Source organism: Labeo rohita, chromosome 2, assembly GCF_022985175.1.
Source record: "Labeo rohita strain BAU-BD-2019 chromosome 2, IGBB_LRoh.1.0, whole genome shotgun sequence".
In the NCBI taxonomy this organism is placed as follows: Eukaryota; Metazoa; Chordata; class Actinopteri; order Cypriniformes; family Cyprinidae; genus Labeo; species Labeo rohita.
In genome coordinates, this window is record NC_066870.1 from 557,670 (window position 1) to 578,350 (window position 20,681).

The window sequence follows — 20,681 nt, forward strand, 5'->3', positions numbered from 1 at the left end:
CGAATGGAAAACGGCCTTTTCTACAATGACTGGTCACTATGAGTACTCGGTAATGCCCTTCGGATTGGTCAATAGTCCTTCCGTGTTTCAGGCCTTCTTCAGAGACATGCTCAACCGCTGGGTTATCGTTTATATCGATGACATTCTGATCTTTTCTTGACATTAGGGACCAGCATGTGCAGCATGTCAGGGCAGTGCTCCAAAGGCTGATTGATAACCAACTGTATGCTAAGTTCGAGAAATGTGAGTTCCACCAGACCGCCACTTCGTTCTTGGGGTATGTCATCAGCTCTGAGGGGGTAGCAATGGATGAAAAGAAGGTCAACGCAGTACTCAAATGGCCACAACCTTCCACCGTCAGGGAGCTTCAACGCTTTCTGGGTTTCGCTAACTTCTACAGGTGCTTTATCAGAGGTTTCAGCACCATCGCGGCCCCACTTACTTCTATGCTCCGAGGGGGGGAGACAGCGCCTCACCTGGTCCCCGGCAGCCTCAGAGGCCTTTAAAAACCTCAAGGAACGCTTCACCACAGCTCCCATTCTCCGTCACCCAGACTCAGAGCTGGAATTTACCATGGAAGTGGATGCCTCCAACACAGGTATCAAAATAAGCACAATTTAAGGTGTCGTGAGCGTTAATGAGTGCACACATCTCCAGCTGTAGGTAATTGTTTGGACGAGGAGGAGCGGCTCCTGTAAACGAGACTTAAATGACGCAGAGGAACTGTGCAATGATATATTGAGAAATGAAGGTGACAGCCTTTCATTTTCATAGCTACATATCTTTAATTCATTGGTTTTATCAGTATGTCAGTCATGTGACATGAACATCAGAGAGGGAACAGTCTTTAATTAAACCTGAGACAAATGAACATCATCCACAATCTCACTGCTGCTCTTCGATTGCAAACACAAGCTAAAGCACATCTGACTGCATCCACTTACATCTCAAAATTACGTCTCAAAGGATTGTAAACCAGCAAAACATCTGAAATGTGACAATCATTAGTGCATCAGCAGCAGAAGGAATGACTTCTTGGTATCAAGGAGCCAAAGAGCTGATCTGAACCACAGCGATTATCGTCCTCACAGCGAGACCTTGAGGATCAGCGGTCATCGATCCAGAGACACTGAAACATCACATGGTGATCTTAAACCTTAAATTTGGTTTGAAAATTCAATACCATGACTGACTGTCAGTCAGAGGGGGATCTTCTGTGAAACAGATCAGAACAGGCAGATTCTAATTCAGCAGATTTCTCTGGTGCAGCTGATCGTTATAATTGTAAGAAGAAGTGAAGAGGATGTAGAAGATCTTGATGAAGATGTTTATTGCAGCATAGCAGTGGCAAAGTACATGTTGTACCTTGGGTTCAATGGAGTCGGAATGAACCCAGAACATCCTTAGCTCAAACCTTTTATACAGTTAAAGTTTACTACCCTTAATGTAAATGAAGTTGCTCCTTTCGTAGCAGCTGTGGTCTGTATGTTAATCATGTTCTAACACCTCTTTGTCTGAGATGGTTCTCAGTGTCCCACACCTGCTTTCATGCTACAATGGGTCACCATTTGCTCAGGATGTAATCATCCTAAATGGTCTATAAACAACATAACTGTTGACTTTCTTCTTCTCTATAATAATTAAGCCATTTTGGGAAATGAGCATGATTAAACATATATTGTGGAGTGGAATCTGGGTCGAGGCAGACTATAATTTCTTACAGTCCCCTCTTTGATGCTCTTGGCCCGGAAGAAGCATCACATCCACTCCCTTATACAGATTACAGCTCCCTTCCTGGGTAGGCGCCCAGTGGCGGTGAAGCCCTGGCTTAGGTCGTTCCCTTATGGCCATCAGAGAATCTTACCCGTCTTTGGGTCGACACCTCATGCACACTGGTTATCGCTCCATCCAATTAGGCAAAATTACCATAGACTTTTTCTAAAATTTAGCAAAAAGACATACAAGCATTTTCTTGGATTTGGGAGAGGAGCACTTGAGAACCATAACAGCAAAAGGAATTATGCAAACATACTAAACATTATGACAGTACAAACATAGGCAAAAGCCTAAGGAGCAAAAACATCCATCAATACCATAAGTGTGTGTGTGTGTGTGTGTGTGTGTGTGTGTCTGTGTGTATGCGTGTGTTTTCTTTCACACATGTTCTGTCCCTTTTATCAATGTAAACATCCTTTGTCCACATGTGTGCATTCATTAGACAATAATAATTTTTTTCTGCATTCGAGTATTCATATATTTGTCTTTCTAGTGTCATGTGCTTTGTGTCCGTTCTCTCAGTGTGGACGTCCTTTATCCACATATGTGCCTTCAGCAGACAATAATATATTTTCTGCATTTGTGTATGCATATATTTGTCTTTCTAGTGTCATGTGAGTTTGTGTCTTTGTGCATTTCTTAGTGTGGGTATGTCCTTTGCCCACTTCTTTTCCATCTTGGTGATACGACTGCTGTCCATAGTCTCTAAAAATCTTGATCTCTTTGTGTTTCCCTTATCTGTTGTCCATTCCTTTCACACTGGATTGCAAGTCCTCAGAAAGAAGCAGTCACTGGTGTTGATGCAGTCTGTGCAGTTCTCTCAAGTCCATCCATGCCATGGTGAATCTCAGGATTTCTAGATCTTTTAGGCTGGGAGTTCTGGATCTTGCAGGTCTGGAAATCTCTTAATTTTCTTGGTCATGGTGATCACTCTGTTCTTTACAAAGACCTTTTTCTTGTGGAAGTCTTCTGGCTCCACTGGTTCTGCTGGCCTTCTTGTTCTTCAGATGACCGGATCATTTTTCTCCAGGAGGTTACACCTTTCCAACAAACATTTCAATGCTTATACCTGAAACAAGATCAAAAAGAAGAGGTTGCCCCCCTTTCCCCCACAAAAATCTTTTCACATTCAAAACATCAGTCTTACAGAAATGTAATCACAGAATGTAATTAAATAATTTCTCAGAAATTATATTTAAATATCAATGCCATTAACACTTTTCTCATATATTATGAAGAATCACCCCCCTTTTGATAGTAAACATATTTTTTCTAAAATACGGTACTATCATAAAAAAAAAAAAAAAATCTCCAATTCACATCAGCATCTGCTTGTGACTGGACAACAGTCATGTTCATGCAGTGCTGTGTCTGGCAAGGTGTGAATGGCCTCGTCTTTATTTCCTTTCAACAATGCCAACTGGGTTTCTAAATTGCCTAAATCTAAATCTTCTTAAGCAAATCACGATAGCCCATCTTTCTTTTGTGTGAAAAGTGAAACTGTCTTGCCTTGTGTCCCATCCTTCCACAAGCAAAACAAACAACTTCCTGACCTTTCTCCAAACAATGCCTTGCTATGTGACCAGCTTTTCCACATGCATGACAGACAAACCTCGGTCTTGACAATGTCTAGCAATGTGACCAGCTTTTCCACATGCATAACAAAGAGTAACACCTTCTGAATTTACTCTGTTAAATCTCCTTGGTCTCTGATGGAAACGACCAGATAATCTAGAACATTCTCTCTTGCCAAAGGCAGCAACTGGTTGTCTAGATTCTGCAGCTTTCCTTTGACTATTTGCATTGAAATACTGTGTCATTTTGGAAATGATTTGCTCGTATGGTGCATTTACATCTACATGAAGAGCAATGGCTTCTCGCATGTGTGAACTGCTCTGTGCAATTAATGCAGACTTAAACATGAGGTTTTGTTTAGTTGCATTTGGCAAACCATTGTAACAGTTAAACATTTCCCACAACCTGGATGCAAATGTTAGAGGATGCTCCCCAGGTTCCATTGTCACCTCAGTTATCTTTCTCAAGTTTACCAAATCAGTCCCAACAAGTCTAAGTAGAGCTTCTCTCCTTGCCCCTTTGTCTGCTCTTTTGTCACAAACTTCCTGTGAGAGAGCACTAGTTAATGAGCGAGGAATGGAGATCGTGAGAAGTCTACAAGCATCTTCGTCTGACACACTATAAACCTCCACTATATTCTCCAGTTTTGACAAGAACTCTACAGGATCCATATTATCAGGGTCAAAAGTACCCACTGCCGTAACAAGACTTTGAAAGTCCATAAAAGACAGCTGTCTAACAGCTTGGCCATTTTCAGTTCTTTGATCAAGAACCCTCTCATTTCCATTTCCATTCTGTCTTGTTCGCACTGGTGCTATTGGAAATCTAACTGTGCAATCAGAATATTGAGAACTGATTGACTCAGAATCTCTTTCCCAACTCTTATCTTCCTGCAAATCTAACATTTCTGGAATTGGGTTACACAGTGTGACCCCTAATGGTGTTTTACTGCTGTGTCTCTTTGTTAAGCCATTCTTTATCGTAAACTGACAAGCAACCTTTGCTTCCTCCAAATCGTTGGACAATGCTTCTACAGAGGATTTAAGCATGTTATTATTAGTTCTAAGATGTGTGATCTCACTCTGCATCCTAATCTTTTCTTCTTTCCATATTGTTTCAGTTGCATGGTAATTTTTAGTAGATATTATTCTGAAACTGAGTCGTTCATTTTCAGCCTCTAGCTCATCTACTCTCCTCTTAGTTACTTTGTACGATGCAAGAACAGCCTGAAGTACATTGGCAATGTTTCCTTTTTTGTTCCTAGGCATTTTTGAATAGTTTTCAAATTTAGAGATAGCCCATTCATATGGTTTATCAACAATCTTCTCTATTCCATCAAACATTCCTTGAGTGCCGTGTTTAGCAATGTATTTTACAATCATTTCTTCCATTTTTCAAAATCTTATTAAATTGTCTTCAGCAATTCAATAGGCTTGATTTCTTCACTGACTGAACATTATCTAGTTACTTTAAGATACCTGTTAGTCTAACTATTCACAGCTCCTTTGCTTTGGAAGCAAATGAATAAAACAGCCACACTACGTCGGCTTCTAACAAAATTTTTACTTCTACTTCTTCGGACATGGTCACACTCCGTCGGGCCTTACACTTTACTACACCAAACTGTTAAAAATATAACACCATCACAGTACGTTGGACAAAACCACACTACTTCGGGTTTTAGGTTATATTTTTAAAACAGTTTACTTAGCCACAGTATGTCGGGCAAATCAACGCTGCTTTTTGGGCTTTAAACTTCACAGAGTCACAGTGCGTCAGACTCACTACACTAAAACACACAACAGTTATGAAATAATTCTGTGACCACACTGCGTCGGGTCGTTTCAGTTACATTAGAAATTCATCAGAATTATCACAACAACTCACTTCGTTTCAATTACGTTAGAAACTTACACATCTGTTTCAGTTACTTTAGAAACAATAGCTCTAATACAACTCTGCTACCACACTGCGTCGGGCTGATTCAATTACTTTAGAATCTTAACAGAATTATAACAGACCAACAACAAGTTTCAGTTACTTTAGAAACTTTGACTTAAGCACTTTGCTTCAGTTACTTTAGAAACAACAATTCCAATACAACTCTGCTACCACACTGCATCGGGCTGATTCAGTTTCGTTAGAATCTTAAACAGAATTTGTACAGAATAGGCTTAAGAACTTCTCCTGCTAATACTGACTAAACCAAATTCTCCTCTGTCCTTAAAATTTTTCTTTTTTTAAACGAGGGTGTTTCCCTGACAAAAACCAGCAAAAAGAAAGAAACTGCTTTTCTTACCTTTCCTTGCTTTCTTTTGGAAAATTCTCGTTGGTTGGCTCGCCAGTGTAAGAAAAAGTGAAGAGGACGTAGAAGATCTTGATGAAGATGTTTATTGCAGCATAGCAGTGGCAAAGTACATGTTGTACCTTGGGTTCAATGGAGTCGGAATGAACCCAGAACATCCTTAGCTCAAACCTTTTATACAGTTAAAGTTTACTACCCTTAATGTAAATGAAGTTGCTCCTTTCGTAGCAGCTGTGGTCTGTATGTTAATCATGTTCTAACACCTCTTTGTCTGAGATGGTTCTCAGTGTCCCACACCTGCTTTCATGCTACAATGGGTCACCATTTGCTCAGGATGTAATCATCCTAAATGGTCTAGACACAACATTACTGTTGCCTTTCTTCTTCTCTATAATAATTAAGCCATTTTGGGAAATGAGCATGATTAAACATATATTGTGGAGTGGAATCCGGGTCGAGGCAGACTATAATTTCTTACATGATGAACACAGTGTCCATGTAGGAATGATCAGCGCTCTCGTATTTGCTGCAGTGTCTGGATGAGTCCCATTACTCTCCTCACTGCCACTGTTTCCTTACTATAGAGGAACATTCACCACAGAACCGGATATATATTCACTGTCAACAATAACAGGTTTATTTAAGAGCTGGACTGGGAAACAAGAAAAAGAGGAAGTTTAGAGTTGTGCAGTGGTTTGCACACTCAGCTGTGTTGTTCGCAGCAGATCTGATGGAGGTTTGCAGTAGAGACTGAAGGGTCAAAGTGACTCTGTGACTGCAGACACTCAGTCTGTTTCACTTCTCTTAGACTGTACGATTATTCACGCTTCATTTTAACCAAAACCTTTGGTTACAGCAACATTATATTTATGCAAAGATATGAAGTTGTTCTATTGAATGTAATGTATTGTTTGTTATTATATTAATGTGATTTTATATGATAATTACATATTCAATCTGTTCCACTGAAAAGGAAGTCATACGAGTTTGTAATGACTTGAGGGTCAGAATACACTATAAATATAACAAAATCAATGCAACACATGAATTATGTTTTATTTATGATTGCCTGAAAGTTTATGGCACATAATTAAAAAAAACAACATAAACGGCAAAAGCCTCAGTGCTGAAGAGAAGGTTTGACGGGTCTGTGCGGGTTTAGCATCCAGTGTGTGAACATGTCCAGTCTAACGGAGATCTCTCCGCCATCGGTTCAGAGTCACTCCGGTTCGGTTCGGTTCGATTGTCAGAGGCGGTCGAGCGCGGGTCCAGACCCCGGCGGCGGGCCGCTGCACTGCGGAGGCTGACGGTGATGTTGTGAGCGTCTGGAGCCGCGCTGATGCTGGGATCTGCTCCGCGTCCAGCCTTTGGGAGCCGGCAACGCCTCGCACAGACGAGAGCAGGTGGCGATTCCGCAGAACGGCGTCTCGTCGGCCTGCGAGGAGCCTTCAGAGCTGCCGTCGGACATCACGTCTCTGCCGTCCGGACGAGGACCCGTCTCCAAACCCAGAGGACCCACGGTGATCTGGGGAATCCCGTCAGCGAGCGATGGAGCGGACAGCGTCTCTGGATCTGTGCTGAGCTTCACTTTGTGTTTCTTCTGCAAGAAAAAGAAACTCACCATAAAGATGTTGCCGTTTTCAGGGTTTATGACACATAAAAATCAAAGTCTACAAACAATACATCAACAGTGAAACAGCCATCATACTCTTCTACTAACCACACAATCGCCCCACTGTTTACAGCTTCTGGTTTCTTCTGAACCTCCTGAAATAAAAAGCAACAACAACAACAGTTTTAGAGATCCAGTGCAGGAAAATGTGTTTGTCTCTGCAAACTTCACTGCCAACAGTGTGTCACTGCATCTGCTCAACACACGTGATCTGAGGAATCGTTCACCGATGAGGTTTGATCACATCAGTATCTGAATCCACATGAACTCACCGTCCGGCGCGTGGAGCGACGAGAGCGACGGCGGATCAGAAGCTCTGCGTCTCAGCGGCACGGGTTCATCATCAGACGGCTCTCTGAAAAAAGACAACACGTCACGATGCTTCAATCCTGCCGCAGGTACTCGTCACTACACTACCGGTCAAAACCTTTCTTAATCTTTTTTAAAGAAGTCTCTTCTGCTCATCAAGCCTGCATTTATTTGATCCAAAGTACAGCAAAAACACTAACATTATGAATTTGGTTACCATTTAAAATAACTGTTTTCTATTTGAACATATTTTGAAATGTGATTTATTTCTGTGATGCGCAGCTGAATTGTCAGCATCATTACTCCAGTCTTCAGTGTCACATGATCCTTCAGAAATCGTTCTAATATGCTGATTTGCTGCTCAACAAACATTTATTAGTGTTATCAATATTTAAAACAGGTGAGTACATTTTTCCAGGATTCTTTGATGAATAGAAACCTTTTTTTTGAGCAGCAAATCAGAATATTAGAGTGATTTCTGAAGGATCATGTGACTGGAGTGATGATGACAAAAATGTAGCTTTAAAACCACAGGAATAAATTACATTTTAACTGATATTCAAATATTGCAAAATGTTACTGTTTTTGCTGTGCTTTGGATCAAGTAAATGCAGGTTTGGTGAGCAGAAGAGACTTTCATCACATTAAAAATCTTACTGTTGAAAAACGTTTGACTGGTAGTGTATAAAGTAAACCCCTGACGGACCCGTCGTCTCCTCACCTGTCCGGGCAGCAGGATCTCTGTGAATCGACGGCAGGACTCTCTGATATCTGACGATAGTTCACACAGATCAGCAGACCCAGAAGAACACAGAGAACCAGACACAGCAGGATGTAGCTCTGCCTGTCAGACACCTGCAGGACACAACAGCATCATCATCATCATCATCATCATCATCATCACGAGCTCCTGCAGGTGTGTCATTCATTCATCTCTGTTCAAAGATGTTAAAATGATCCTCAGAGCAACAGGAGACACAGAACACCAGTTTAACATCATTTAATAAAGCAGCGTATGATCTGTCATACAGTCACTCCGCTTCAGTCAGTGATAGTGATGGACATCTAAAGACTTATATAATAAGCTAGTTGGAATATGAATGATGACGCTGCTGCTGCTCGTCTGATGAGCGTTTTGTCGTTTTAAACTGATGTGAACAGACGGATCACCTCTCGCTGCAGTCGACTCACGCTGACCGACAGACCGAGGACGAGCTGCGTCACGTTCTCCAGCTGAACCTGCAGAGCCTGGATGGAGTCCGTCTGTCTCTGATCCTGAAATGAGCGTTTAAAGAACAGAAGAACGTGAAGATACCACACCGAGACGGAGGACAGGAAAACACTGCTATATGGTTTCTGGTGTGCTGTGCTTCACTCACGCACACGCACACACACACACACACGCATCATTATGGGTTCATTTCACAGGTGTAGTGGTTTTTCAACTGTCCAAACTGTATTTTCTATCCCCTTACCCCTCACACTAAACTACAGACATTTTTACACCTTTAATAAAACATTCTTTAATTCTTTCGTTTTTAAAGCTATTTCAATTATGAGGACACATTTATGTTGTTATCCCTGTGTAGTACCTGTGTCTTTACACAACATTTGTGTCTTTATTAATCAAATACACACACAGACCCTCTTCTGCTCTTCTCATTCTCGTCTCTGCTGCTTTACACGACTTTTTATTGATTTGTTCTTTCAGAAATTGCTTTTGTTTTGTGACACTTAAAGAAGACCAAGCAGCACAACAGAAGAAACCAACGCTGATCTTCACGTCATCATGTCTAAACGAATCAGTCCAGATTTAGTTTAAATTCATTTAGACTCAAGACGTCTCTGACCTGCTCCTCGGCCATTCTGGAGGTGTTCTGAAGCTTGATGATGGTTTTGTTAAAGGCTCTCTGCATCTCCTCCACCTGCTTTCTGTATCTGGACCAATAAAACAACCAGATCAGTCACATTTGAGTGATATATACAAACTCAAATAACAATAACAATATACAGTATATTAAAATATAGCTATTTGTGCAAAAAAAGGTGGAATTTCACACAGGAACAAAGAATAATACTGTCTGAACTAGTATACTGTATGTGAAAAGTTGAACAGTGCTTAATAAAATAAGAAAGGATACCAGATATACTGAATATAGGCATTTGGTCAAATAACTACAACAGAACAAGGAAAATGTAAATGAAAATATATCTGTGTAAGTGATGATAGTTCACCCAAAAACAAAACTATTCATCCTCATGTTGATGAGTTTCTTTCTTCTGCTGAACAAAAAGAAGATATTTTGACGACTGAATATCGTAACGACCGTGATTTTGAGATGACGACACGTGACGTTCTGCTGGGAGCCGATCACACCGCTGGACTCAGAACTATCGCACTATCAGTGACTGAACACGGCGCCTCATCAATCTGACGTGATCAGGTGGTTACAATCGTAGCTCTCAGAGTTCTACGATGATGTGAACGATTTTAACAAGTTGGTATCTCAATTACGGTAATTACGATATGGCATGACGCACCTTAAACTCAAAACAAACAGACTTTAATAAGTAAACCAAAGGGAATACAAACACAGAAACACACAGGAGAACAGGAAGACATATAACACCACTGGAAAACACTGGGTTTAAATTAGGGCTGCAACAACTAATCGATAAAATCGATTATTATCGATAATAAAAATCGTCGACAACGATTCCCATTATCGATTAATCGGTCCGCCCACAGTGCACGTACAACTTCACAGAATCACGTCAAATTACAGCACTGAATGACGCATTTCTATAGACACAATGCATCTAAAAATAGTGTAGGAAACATATGAGATGCTGCAGGAGAGTCACGTGATCCCCAAACACGAGAATTCCTTATTTTAAACTTGAAGCTAATAGTGTAATGGCTTGCCCTGTGAGGCGCTTTGACAGATCCGTTTGCATCCTCAGCATGAAAACGTTCAGATTACGGTCATATCCTTATCTGGAAATGTCACAAATTCACACAAGCATTTTTGCCGCCGCGGTGGTAACGGACCAACTACCGCCGGTGCCGCGGTGTTTTTATATATATCAAAAAAATGAGGCTCAAACATTATTAACAAACGTGCGTGTTTATTTTAGCAATTCCGTCAGTGAACAAGCAGCCTACAAAACGCTAAAGTAAATCTCAGAAATAATACATTTAAATATGAAAGTAGCCTAAATAAGTGTTAAATAGGCTATTAAACAAACATTCGTTCCAAAAAATTCCTAACAACCTCGACAGCTCATCAGAATTACTGGCCCGAGTCGTTTTTTCTCTTTCTCTTCCCCACTGCACAGCTGCTGTTTTTAATAGCGAAGTAATTACATTTATTTTCGTTTCTTTAGTTTATAAAGTTAATTTAGACGTATATCTGGAACACGTTTTGTTTGTGAAATTCAATTTTTTTTGTTTTTAAAGTAACGACCAAGCGGCCAGCGGCAGACAGATCGATTCAGCCTTCTCAAGCCATCACGATTTAAACTAAAATCCATAGATATAAAAAACGTAAAGCATATGACAATATTAGTTTAATCGTTTAACCTAGATAAATGTGTGCTATTAGGCGCATATTCAGTGGTTTGTGCGGAGAGTAAAAGCTTTGCAGGACATGGAGGCGCCAGCGCCATGTGAAACTTCATTTTTGCTCATAAAGGTAAGAGTAATAAATGTACCTTAAATTATTACTTCACTACTATAAAACGAAATAATTCAAAACGAAAACAAAACTCTTTCATTAGCTATAGGCCTAATCCATAAAGATGCATTTAGGCACTAAAAGCACGTCCAGTGAGCAGATGGCGAGTCAGGATCGTCAACTTCATCTTTGCGACACTGACTCAGACAATACTAGTTTATTAATAAATAATTTTGAATATCTCCTTACATTCATGGTAATTGCTTTAGCTGGGGCTTTGCGGCCAGTTTAATCTTACTGCGACATTTGAACGCGGACTCTGCGCTGAAGGCGCTCGCTGCTGCTGCTGCTGCTGTCGGGACACTAAACACCGCCACGGCAGAATAAAGAGCGGAAACTCTGTATTTTATGCTTGTTAGAGTGTGTTTTTTTCAGATATTTGTCTTTTCTCTTTATTACGACAGGTGGTCTAATAAATTGTTAAGCACTGTGCTTTCATAGCATTCAGAATATGGAATAGTGTAATCTTGACAAAAAAAATAAAAATTGGAATTTTAAAGCCAACTAATCGATTAATCGAAAAAAATAATCGACCAACTAATCGACTGTCAAAATAATCGTTAGTTGCAGCCCTAGTTTAAATAACAAGAACTAATGAGCCTCATCAACACAACACAGCTGAAACCAGTGGGAACAGGAACAACCAAATATGGGCACAGGACACATGAGGGAAAACAAACTCAAAGACGGTCCAAGGGCGTGACAGTCCTCTAATTTAAGAATTTAGAAGCACCTTCTGATCAATAATCAAAAATTCTGATCAAAAATTACAAGGTGATATTTGACTCTTTAAAGTGATTGACAGGGGCATCTTCTTTTTACCTTTGCAATGGCATTTTTCTAATTTTATTACAAGTATATCATCATCTACGTCAAATTCAAAAATTTATGTTTATAAGCTTTTTCAAATTTCTCATTAAAACAATATAATAAGAAGTAGAATAACACAAATAAATTACCAATCATATGAAATTAGTATTAGTAATAAACTAATGTGTCCTACAGAGATGCACAGAAGAACACCAAAGTGGCCTGCAGGTACATTTTCATGTTTAATGAGGTTCAGAGGTGCAATTAAATTCATAAATTCATGTTGAGATTAATGTTTTAAATATAACATTTTGAATGTAGAAATATTCAATAATTCAAATAACTGAAATTATTTGTTAAAAATGAAAGCAAGGCACAAGTCACTGATTTATGACTGAATCATTCATTCAACTGATTCGTTTGAAAGGCTGATTCATTCAGGAATACAGCAAGTGCTTTCAAAAATGCACATTCATTCATGAATTAAACAGCGCTGTGTTTGCTTTTAGAGATCAGCGGCTGAGCTGTTGCTTTATTTGGAACTCACAAGACTCACCTCTGGCTCAGCTGCTCCAGGTAGCGTCCGCTGAGCGACATGTTCATCTCCAGCACCTTGATGCGATTGTTGAGCCTCATGAAAACAGACTCTTTCTGATTGGAGCCGTGCGCGGGCGCGTCGCTGGAGTTTTGCGTTTCTGTGTAGATCTGCTCAATTTGAGCGCTGCTTTCATCGTCGAAGAGCTCCTTGTTTTTGGACTCCGCTGACCCCGAGAGCACGTCTGAAGGATGAACGGGTTGAGCTGGTGTCAGGGATCCACCGCTGACCGCTGCTTCATCCACAGGAGCGGATACGGAAGAGAGCGGAGACTCGTCTGCTGCATTCATGGATACGGTAGGAGTTGAAATGTCTTTTTCAGGGCCGGCTTGTTCCGATGTGACTGACATCAGATCACGACCGACCTGATCTTCTCTACTCCGTGCAGCAGAGGCGCTCATGACGTCCGAGAGCGTCACAGGAAGGGGTTTGTCACCGGACCCGCTCAGATGATCGGTGCTCTGCTGAGGAACCGTCGCTGTGAGGCAGTCGCTGGCGGACGCACACACCTTCAGCTCGAGGGGCTTCGTCGCTCTGGAGGACGGAGACTCAGAAGAAACAAGCCTGAGCAGATCTGAAATCAGACTGGGTGCGAGACCTTCTGGATCAGGCAGGACTTGAGCGTGAACGACGGGACCCTCCGTCTCCACTGTGAATGTGGTTATAGACGGGGTCGTGACGGCTGAACCAGCGTGAGAACGTGAGCCTGTCTTACTCTTCTGAAGAAAGTGTGGAGAGGAGCAGCGCTGCAGAAGGTACTCCTGAAGAGAGATTCTGTGTGAACAGGAGCAGGCAGATTCAGAGCACATCATGTTTTCATTCACATGACCCTTCTGCTGGTTTCCTGCAGAGGACTGATCCGGTTCGTCCTCGGTGTCGGGCAGCAGAGTGACGATCTGCTCTACGTCAGGTGCGGTTTGAAGCGGAGCGTCTCCAGCAGGACGTGTTTCTGCGGCGTCTGCGAGTGACGGCGTGCGTGTCGCTGCCGTGTCTTCGGTGACGCTGGCGGTTTCTGTAATCCCAATGACATCCATCTGATCCGGAGTCACAGTCACCGGCCTGAACAGAGAAAACACAGGACAAGACGAGATGCAGCAGCCGCCTGGAGGTTCATGTACAGGTCAGTTCACACTACACCGACAGACACAGACAAACAGACACACGTCAGGATCAGTGCGTGACATCTATCAGCTGATTGAACTTCTTGAATCAGATGTGACGTGCTGTAATCGATCAGCTGTCGCCGCTGACCTGCGTCTGTCTGCGCCGTGTGAATTAGTATTAATATGCAGCATTAACATAATATGATGTCAGATGGTCGAGGCTCCAGTATTTACACTCATCAAGCTCCAAATGCAAAATTCAAAAACACAAATAGGCTTTATAAGGTTAATACAGTTTTTCTGTGACTATCGATTCTTAGTTTCTGCACAGGTTAAGAGTCTGGGTGCTGTTCTTGATAGCACCTTATCCATGTTAATAACTTATTCTGCATATTTTGATTTATGCATCATCAATCCGTCTTCATATTTCTACATCTCATCTCAAAACTCACTTATATCAACAGCCATGTTTATGACGGCAAACGCATGATCTTACTGTGTCATCTCATCACATCGTCAGATTGTAAGGTGACCTTGAGTATTGTGAATGGTGCCTATTAATTGTATTATTATTATTATTATTATTATTAAGACTTTGACAGCTGCACCATTACATACTGAATGACAGTACACAATGTCCACAACAAACATTATTCGGCTCTCACTCAGTGTCTTAATGGCTTTTACCATCAGACGTTTATGACGGGCGCCTACATGTGTCCTGCAGAAAGTTTCCCAAGCACTACATGCAATGTGTGAAAGGTGCCAATTCAAAGACAAATATTGAAAATAACATCACTAAAAACAATGCAAAATCTGATTTCATGGCTGGTGAAGTCAACACACGAAGAGCGCAGGTCATGTCTGAAGCGGTTTGAGTCACGTACCCAGCGGATGCAGCGCTGTGGATCGATCCAGCAGGGAAAACCACTTCTGTCCTATTTAAACCTTCGGCGGAAGAGTTTCCTGAAAAACAGAAACACGCTGTCATGATGAACAAGTGTTTTGTAAAGTTTTTCATGACATCAGCAGGACGTGCGGAGAGATCAGACCTGCTCCTGCTGCGGTCTCTGGATGTCCACCGAGCACATTGGCAGCGATGTTGTTCACCATAGTGAGAAGAGCATCTGAAAACACAACACATCATCAGACGGGTCTGTGTGCTCAAGTCTTATCGACCTGCAGAGTCTCCTTCATTAGTCTTCAGGATCTCACTGACCTTTGGCAGATCCGATCAGGTCTCTTGAGGATTTGTCATCTAATGGCACAAAATCAGGAGGCTGATCTAAACATTCACAACGAGAAACGACACTGTTGATCGATCTGTGACACAATCAGACACCAGACTCAGGCAGTTTTATTCAGACACGAGCGTTACCGTAGTCATGCTCATCCTGAACGCGCGGCTGTTTGTCCGGCGGCTCTGAGTTCATTTCATACTCCTCCATCATACTAGTGCCATAAACCCTTCAGAAACACAGAGAGAGGAACAGAGAGCGTCACAATCAAACCATCGCTTAATATCTGAGTCTGTGCGTGTTCATCAGACCTGATCAGACTGAGAGGACAGAAATGTTCGGAGCCGAAGTGCGACAGCAGCTCCACCTGGAAACAACACAATACCACACAAACGTTTCCGTGTTAGCTTCAACGGTCACATCCTGTCAGCTGTGAGGATCACTAGACCAGATTTAATAAAAGCGTTTAAAGAAAAATCAGGCTGAGATCAAACGAGAGGAAACACATCACACTGACATTCACACACATGTTGGAGGACGATCGCGCTCTTCTGTTACGTACTGGTGACGAAACTCAGGACAGTCAGATGCTAGCTACGATGCTAATGCTAACACCATCTAAAGTCCCACATGAAGAATCCTGCTGGGCTAATCTGTCTAGCGGTGAATGTGTGTGTTCACATCGTCACATGAGGACTCAAACGGAGGGACTGAGCACCAATACTGCGCTTTTATGATTCAGATCACAGAAGATGAGGAAGTGTGTTCAAACACAAAACCGCTCGAGCCATTCATGCACTCAGAGTGAAGCGAGGACGGCTAACCTTCATGTATTTGGTGAACATCTGATGGAGCAGAAGAACAGAAGAAAGAAGAGCACAATGTGACTCACACTCATCTCACAATCACGCTCCGTCTCACGCACCTTCATGTATTTGGCAAACAGATGCTCATCCAGAGGAAAACTCTGCACCGTTCGCTCGTCACGCGCGTGAAACGTCCCGAGCTTCACCCACTTTTTGTTTGGATATCTGAATACAAACAAATCGTGAGACTCTTGTAACACACACACACACACACAGATGTGCTGCATGTAAAAATGGAAAATGGTAAAGTACAACAATTGCATTATAAAATGATCTTTTGTATTGGAATTCAAAAAAGAATATACAGATATAAATAAACAGGCCGTCAGTAATAGAGCCCAAACCTGCCGACCTGTCACTGATGGACACCAGGAAGTCTTTGGGGTTTGAGGAGAAGATCTCAAAGTTGGCGATGTCCAGCTGCTTGACCTGAATGGGCTGACAGAGCTCAATGATGAACCTGCACAGACACAATGATGAGGAGATGATGAAGACACACACACACACACCTTTTCCTGAAATCCTCCCGACCCTGCTGACGGATCTCTGTGCTCTCCATTTCACCACAGTCATACACATGTATGACGAATGACACACATCCTGTTGTGATCAGTCTGTCTAGAGTGGATTTCACACTGCAAACATGATTTCAGGACTCCAGATCATCCTCAAAAAATAATCATGGCAACATACAACAATTGGTAATTGTTGTATGTTGCCATGATTATTTTTTAAGGATGATCTTTATGTCTTTCAGAAAAGCTTTGCTTGACGCTAAAACAAACAGTAGATCAGCTCACCAGATCTTGTTATTGCAGGGATTCAGCATGTACATGTCCATGTTGTCCATCAGAATAGCTGAAGTGCTCTGGAAAATAGAAATACGGACTGAAACACAGCGAGATTCAATATGCTTTTAGATCGATTCTCTAATTGACCTGATTCAGACAAAAACCTGCTGATAAAAGATTTCAGTGAAAAATGTGTCGTTTACTTTGGTGTACAGTAACTCAGTGTCAAACACAGACAGGATGGGACGCGCTGCTGTTGGAGTACCTTGGCCTCGGGGTTGGAGGACAGGATCTTGGCTCCACACTCCACGGAGGCGTAGTTGGTGACGGTCTGCTGAAGCTTCTTCCCCGCAGCACGAAGGCCTTTGGAAACGTGCGCGATCTGACCTGATGGACAGAAACACCGTCAGCGAGAGCGGCAGCGGCGCTAAAGCTCCTCTGTCAGAGCGGAACTCACTCACTCTTCTCATTCTCCATCATGATCTTCGTCCACTCCTCAAAGGTGGGGATCTCCTCCTGGTCTCTGCAGGGCACGGACGGGTCGCTGTCCGCGGAGCCGCCGGATCCCTGGACAGGACGATCAACAGATTCAGATCATGTCCAACACTGACTGTCCGCTGTCTTTCGTCATTTCACACGGATGATATTTCTAATGAAATACTGTGGACTAGAAGGAAACATGCTGACGTCTGGCATGAATTTCCATCAGTTTTTAAGATTGATTTCTGATTGACCGACCGCATCCGTCACAGCGCTCACGTGTGCAAACATCACCTGATCTTTCAGGATGTGGGAGGCGTTAGTCCTGTTCCTGGGTTTTCTCGTCTCACGGATGCTGACGTTCTCTTGAACCGCTGGAAAACTTTCATGACAGACAGAAACAGAAGATGAGAACACAAGACGAACAGAGTCAGCTCAGACTGAGAAGGAATCAACTTATTCTCCTTCTTCCAGGTGAAGAGCTGAAGAAAAACTATTCTTTACAATCATTCGCAGAGCGGTTTGACTGAAGTTTGTCAGCCTTCATTACCTGAGTTGAGGGTCGTACGGCAGGTTTTCAGCAGCGTCGCATGCAGCGGTAGACGCATCTGTGATGACGCTTTCAGCAGAGCAGGAGTCTGAATCTGCACAATCCCTAAACACACACACACACACACACACAATCAGTCCATCACACACACACACACACAGCAGAAAACTCTTCAGGATCCACATCAGTCTGGGTTAATCCAGATCTCCTGCCTGAGCACATCATCACGTCACTCCTCATGTCAAACTCATCTGCTGTCCATCACAGTGTTTCTTACTGATTAAACTGACACAAACTTCTGCAAAGGTTTTTATACAACGTCAGGAATCAAGAATCTAATTAACCGGATCACAGCGGCAGAACCAGTTTGACCCGCGTCACACCAGTCACTGTGGTGAAATGAATGCAGTGAGGTTTCTCTGTCCTGTTGATCCTGTTAACATCACATGTGAAATCAGAAATCAATCTGATCACAAGCATGAGCATCCACGTATAACAACCAGTCCACACCACAGCATCCATCTCTTTCTTTCTTTCTTTCTTTCATCTATAAATCTTCAGGCCTATAAATCTTCAATCTTAAAATCTTTTACATTTTTTAAAACTCAAAATTCAAAACTTTCGTAATTTTTTTTTTTAATCCTAATTCATTTTAATTCCACTTTCTAGGTCACTTTTGCTACGTCAGTTCACATTCAGGAGCTGACTGGGGATTCAGGAGTCTGAATGACTGACCGGCAGGAGACGCACTCGTGAGGAGCGGCGGACACCGGAATGAGGTCTGTGATCCGTGAGGAAACTGAGGAAGACTCCACTTCACTGATGAAGATGCTCTGCTCATCGCTCCCACCAATCACCGACTGTTAACAAAACCACACACAGAGTCTTAAATCACTGCAGAGGAAAACATCAACACAAACACAGATGAGGAGAATCAGCTCTCACGAGAATCACTCATCATATAGATATGACACACTTCACACACACTTCACATACACACACATATACATATATGACATCACACATATATGACATCATTCACACACACACACGTGAGAGCCTGTAGCAGCAGACGTGCGTCAGACCTGATGTTCTGTCCGTTTGTCCGTGTGTTTGTGATGATGTTGACTGACGGCTCGTGTGGTCGGTGTGTGTGTGTGTGAGTGTGTGTGTGTCTGCTCTGAACAGTGGCCATGTTGAACAGGAAACCTGCACAGAGAATCAGCGGGTCAGTGTCGGGACAGTAACAGTAGATTTGTGTTATTATGGCATTATTTAAACTGTGTTACAGTCATTATAATTCAGGGCCGAAAACAGGCTTAATTTTCCTTGTACAAAGGACAGTATTTTTTTTCCTTTGAGGCATACCACAATCTAGCAATAAAAACACAAAAGCTGCCATTAATAGGAATTATTTCTGATAGATTAAATATGCTAATGACTATGATGCTGAAATGACTTTACACTGAGAGCAGTAAAACACTTCCACACACACAACAGGAAAATAATGCAGCTTCCCCTGATACACACGGAATATGATTCATTCATAGTGTTTCCTATTACACGTCTCTGTACATCCAAAGTTCATCATACACACACACACACACACACACTGTGATTCCAGCACTGAATGGTGAGCACATTCATGTACCATGGTATTATTTAAAGAACCTTGGATCACGTGTCCAGAAGAACAGATTCTCTATCACTGTTTACATAAACACAACATATAAACAAACACAACACACCATCACTCACACTGTAAACAAACTGATCTGTCTCTCTTACTGTCTGTTTAACCACTGGCGATCGACACACAGACTCTATATTAACTCTACTGGTGTTAATAAACATTGATAAACATTGATAATCATGATCAGATTCATATTTGACAGTAAATCAGAGTCTCGCACCAGTAACAGAGTCCCGACACTGAACACAGCAGCAATAACTGGATCTTCATCATCCACCGGCGGCCGAGAGACGCATTATTCCTGCTTTTATCTGTTCATCTGCTCTCATACACGTAAACTTCCAGAACCGATCAACAATCGCGATGTGTGGAGTGACGCCCGCGACAGATCGAACCTTACACTGACAGCAGCTGCAGTTCACCGCATGAGCGCTGGAGGCGCCGCTCGCTTCAGATGAGGCGTGAATAAACCACAAATCATAACTATTTAATGTATTTACTCCACGGACTGGTGCCTGAAATACTAATGAAGCTCTCCCTCAGCAGTCTCTATAAAATGTATAAAGTAATGCCGTATGATCCATTAGTCACATACGGGACTGGTCCATCCGAAGCAGCGCTGAGAAAAGTAACACTCGTCACGTGACACGCAGTGAACGCGCCGCTTCATCAACGCTAGAGAAAATCATCTGGAGCTAAAACAGTGACACGAGCACAACCGAAAACACCGAGTTACACCCGAAGATAATAAGAGAAAAGTTATTTCAAACCCATCGTACAACACCACCTGTCCCGCCCATTTTAGATGCGCTTCCTTTCTTCCGGCCGTTCTCCTTCTTCTCCGGTTAACGGCGGACTGACGTCACCGGCGATTACCGCCACCTGCTGTTTCGATGTTTTGTTCAACATTTCTGGCAACAGCGCAGCCTAGCGGTGAAACTACTGCCTATAACAGTTAGAAATAAATATAACTTCTATTTTATCATCATCACCGCTGTCATAACATCTTACTGCACTTCGGCAAAACATCACTACAATGTTTTAAAACGCTGTAAATGAACGTCACACTACAATATTAAATCATAACATTAATTTACACCATTTCATTGGAACTACAGTAACATTTAGTGATTTTTAAATTTTATACCCAGTTATTCATTTGTCTTTATGGCTTCCAATTT

General features: G+C 42.1%; 1 protein-coding gene across 1 annotated transcript; it reads right to left on the bottom strand.

Moving 5' to 3' along the window:
- Positions 1-6,687: 6,687 nt before the first annotated feature.
- On the bottom strand, positions 6,688-20,273 carry LOC127173129 (SUN domain-containing ossification factor-like). The gene is made up of 22 exons (XM_051122795.1): positions 19,721-20,273; positions 18,893-19,016; positions 18,543-18,667; positions 17,808-17,912; positions 17,552-17,639; positions 17,239-17,344; positions 17,043-17,164; positions 16,787-16,854; positions 16,339-16,446; positions 16,046-16,151; positions 15,432-15,487; positions 15,261-15,349; positions 15,102-15,167; positions 14,935-15,009; positions 14,770-14,848; positions 12,741-13,838; positions 9,488-9,575; positions 8,808-8,912; positions 8,359-8,492; positions 7,601-7,683; positions 7,377-7,423; positions 6,688-7,256 (listed from the first exon to the last, which is right to left on the bottom strand). Exons 1-22 carry the CDS (start codon positions 19,771-19,773, stop codon positions 6,903-6,905), a joined length of 3,279 nt encoding a protein of 1,092 aa, XP_050978752.1. The 5' UTR covers positions 19,774-20,273; the 3' UTR covers positions 6,688-6,902.
- Positions 20,274-20,681: the final 408 nt, after the last annotated feature.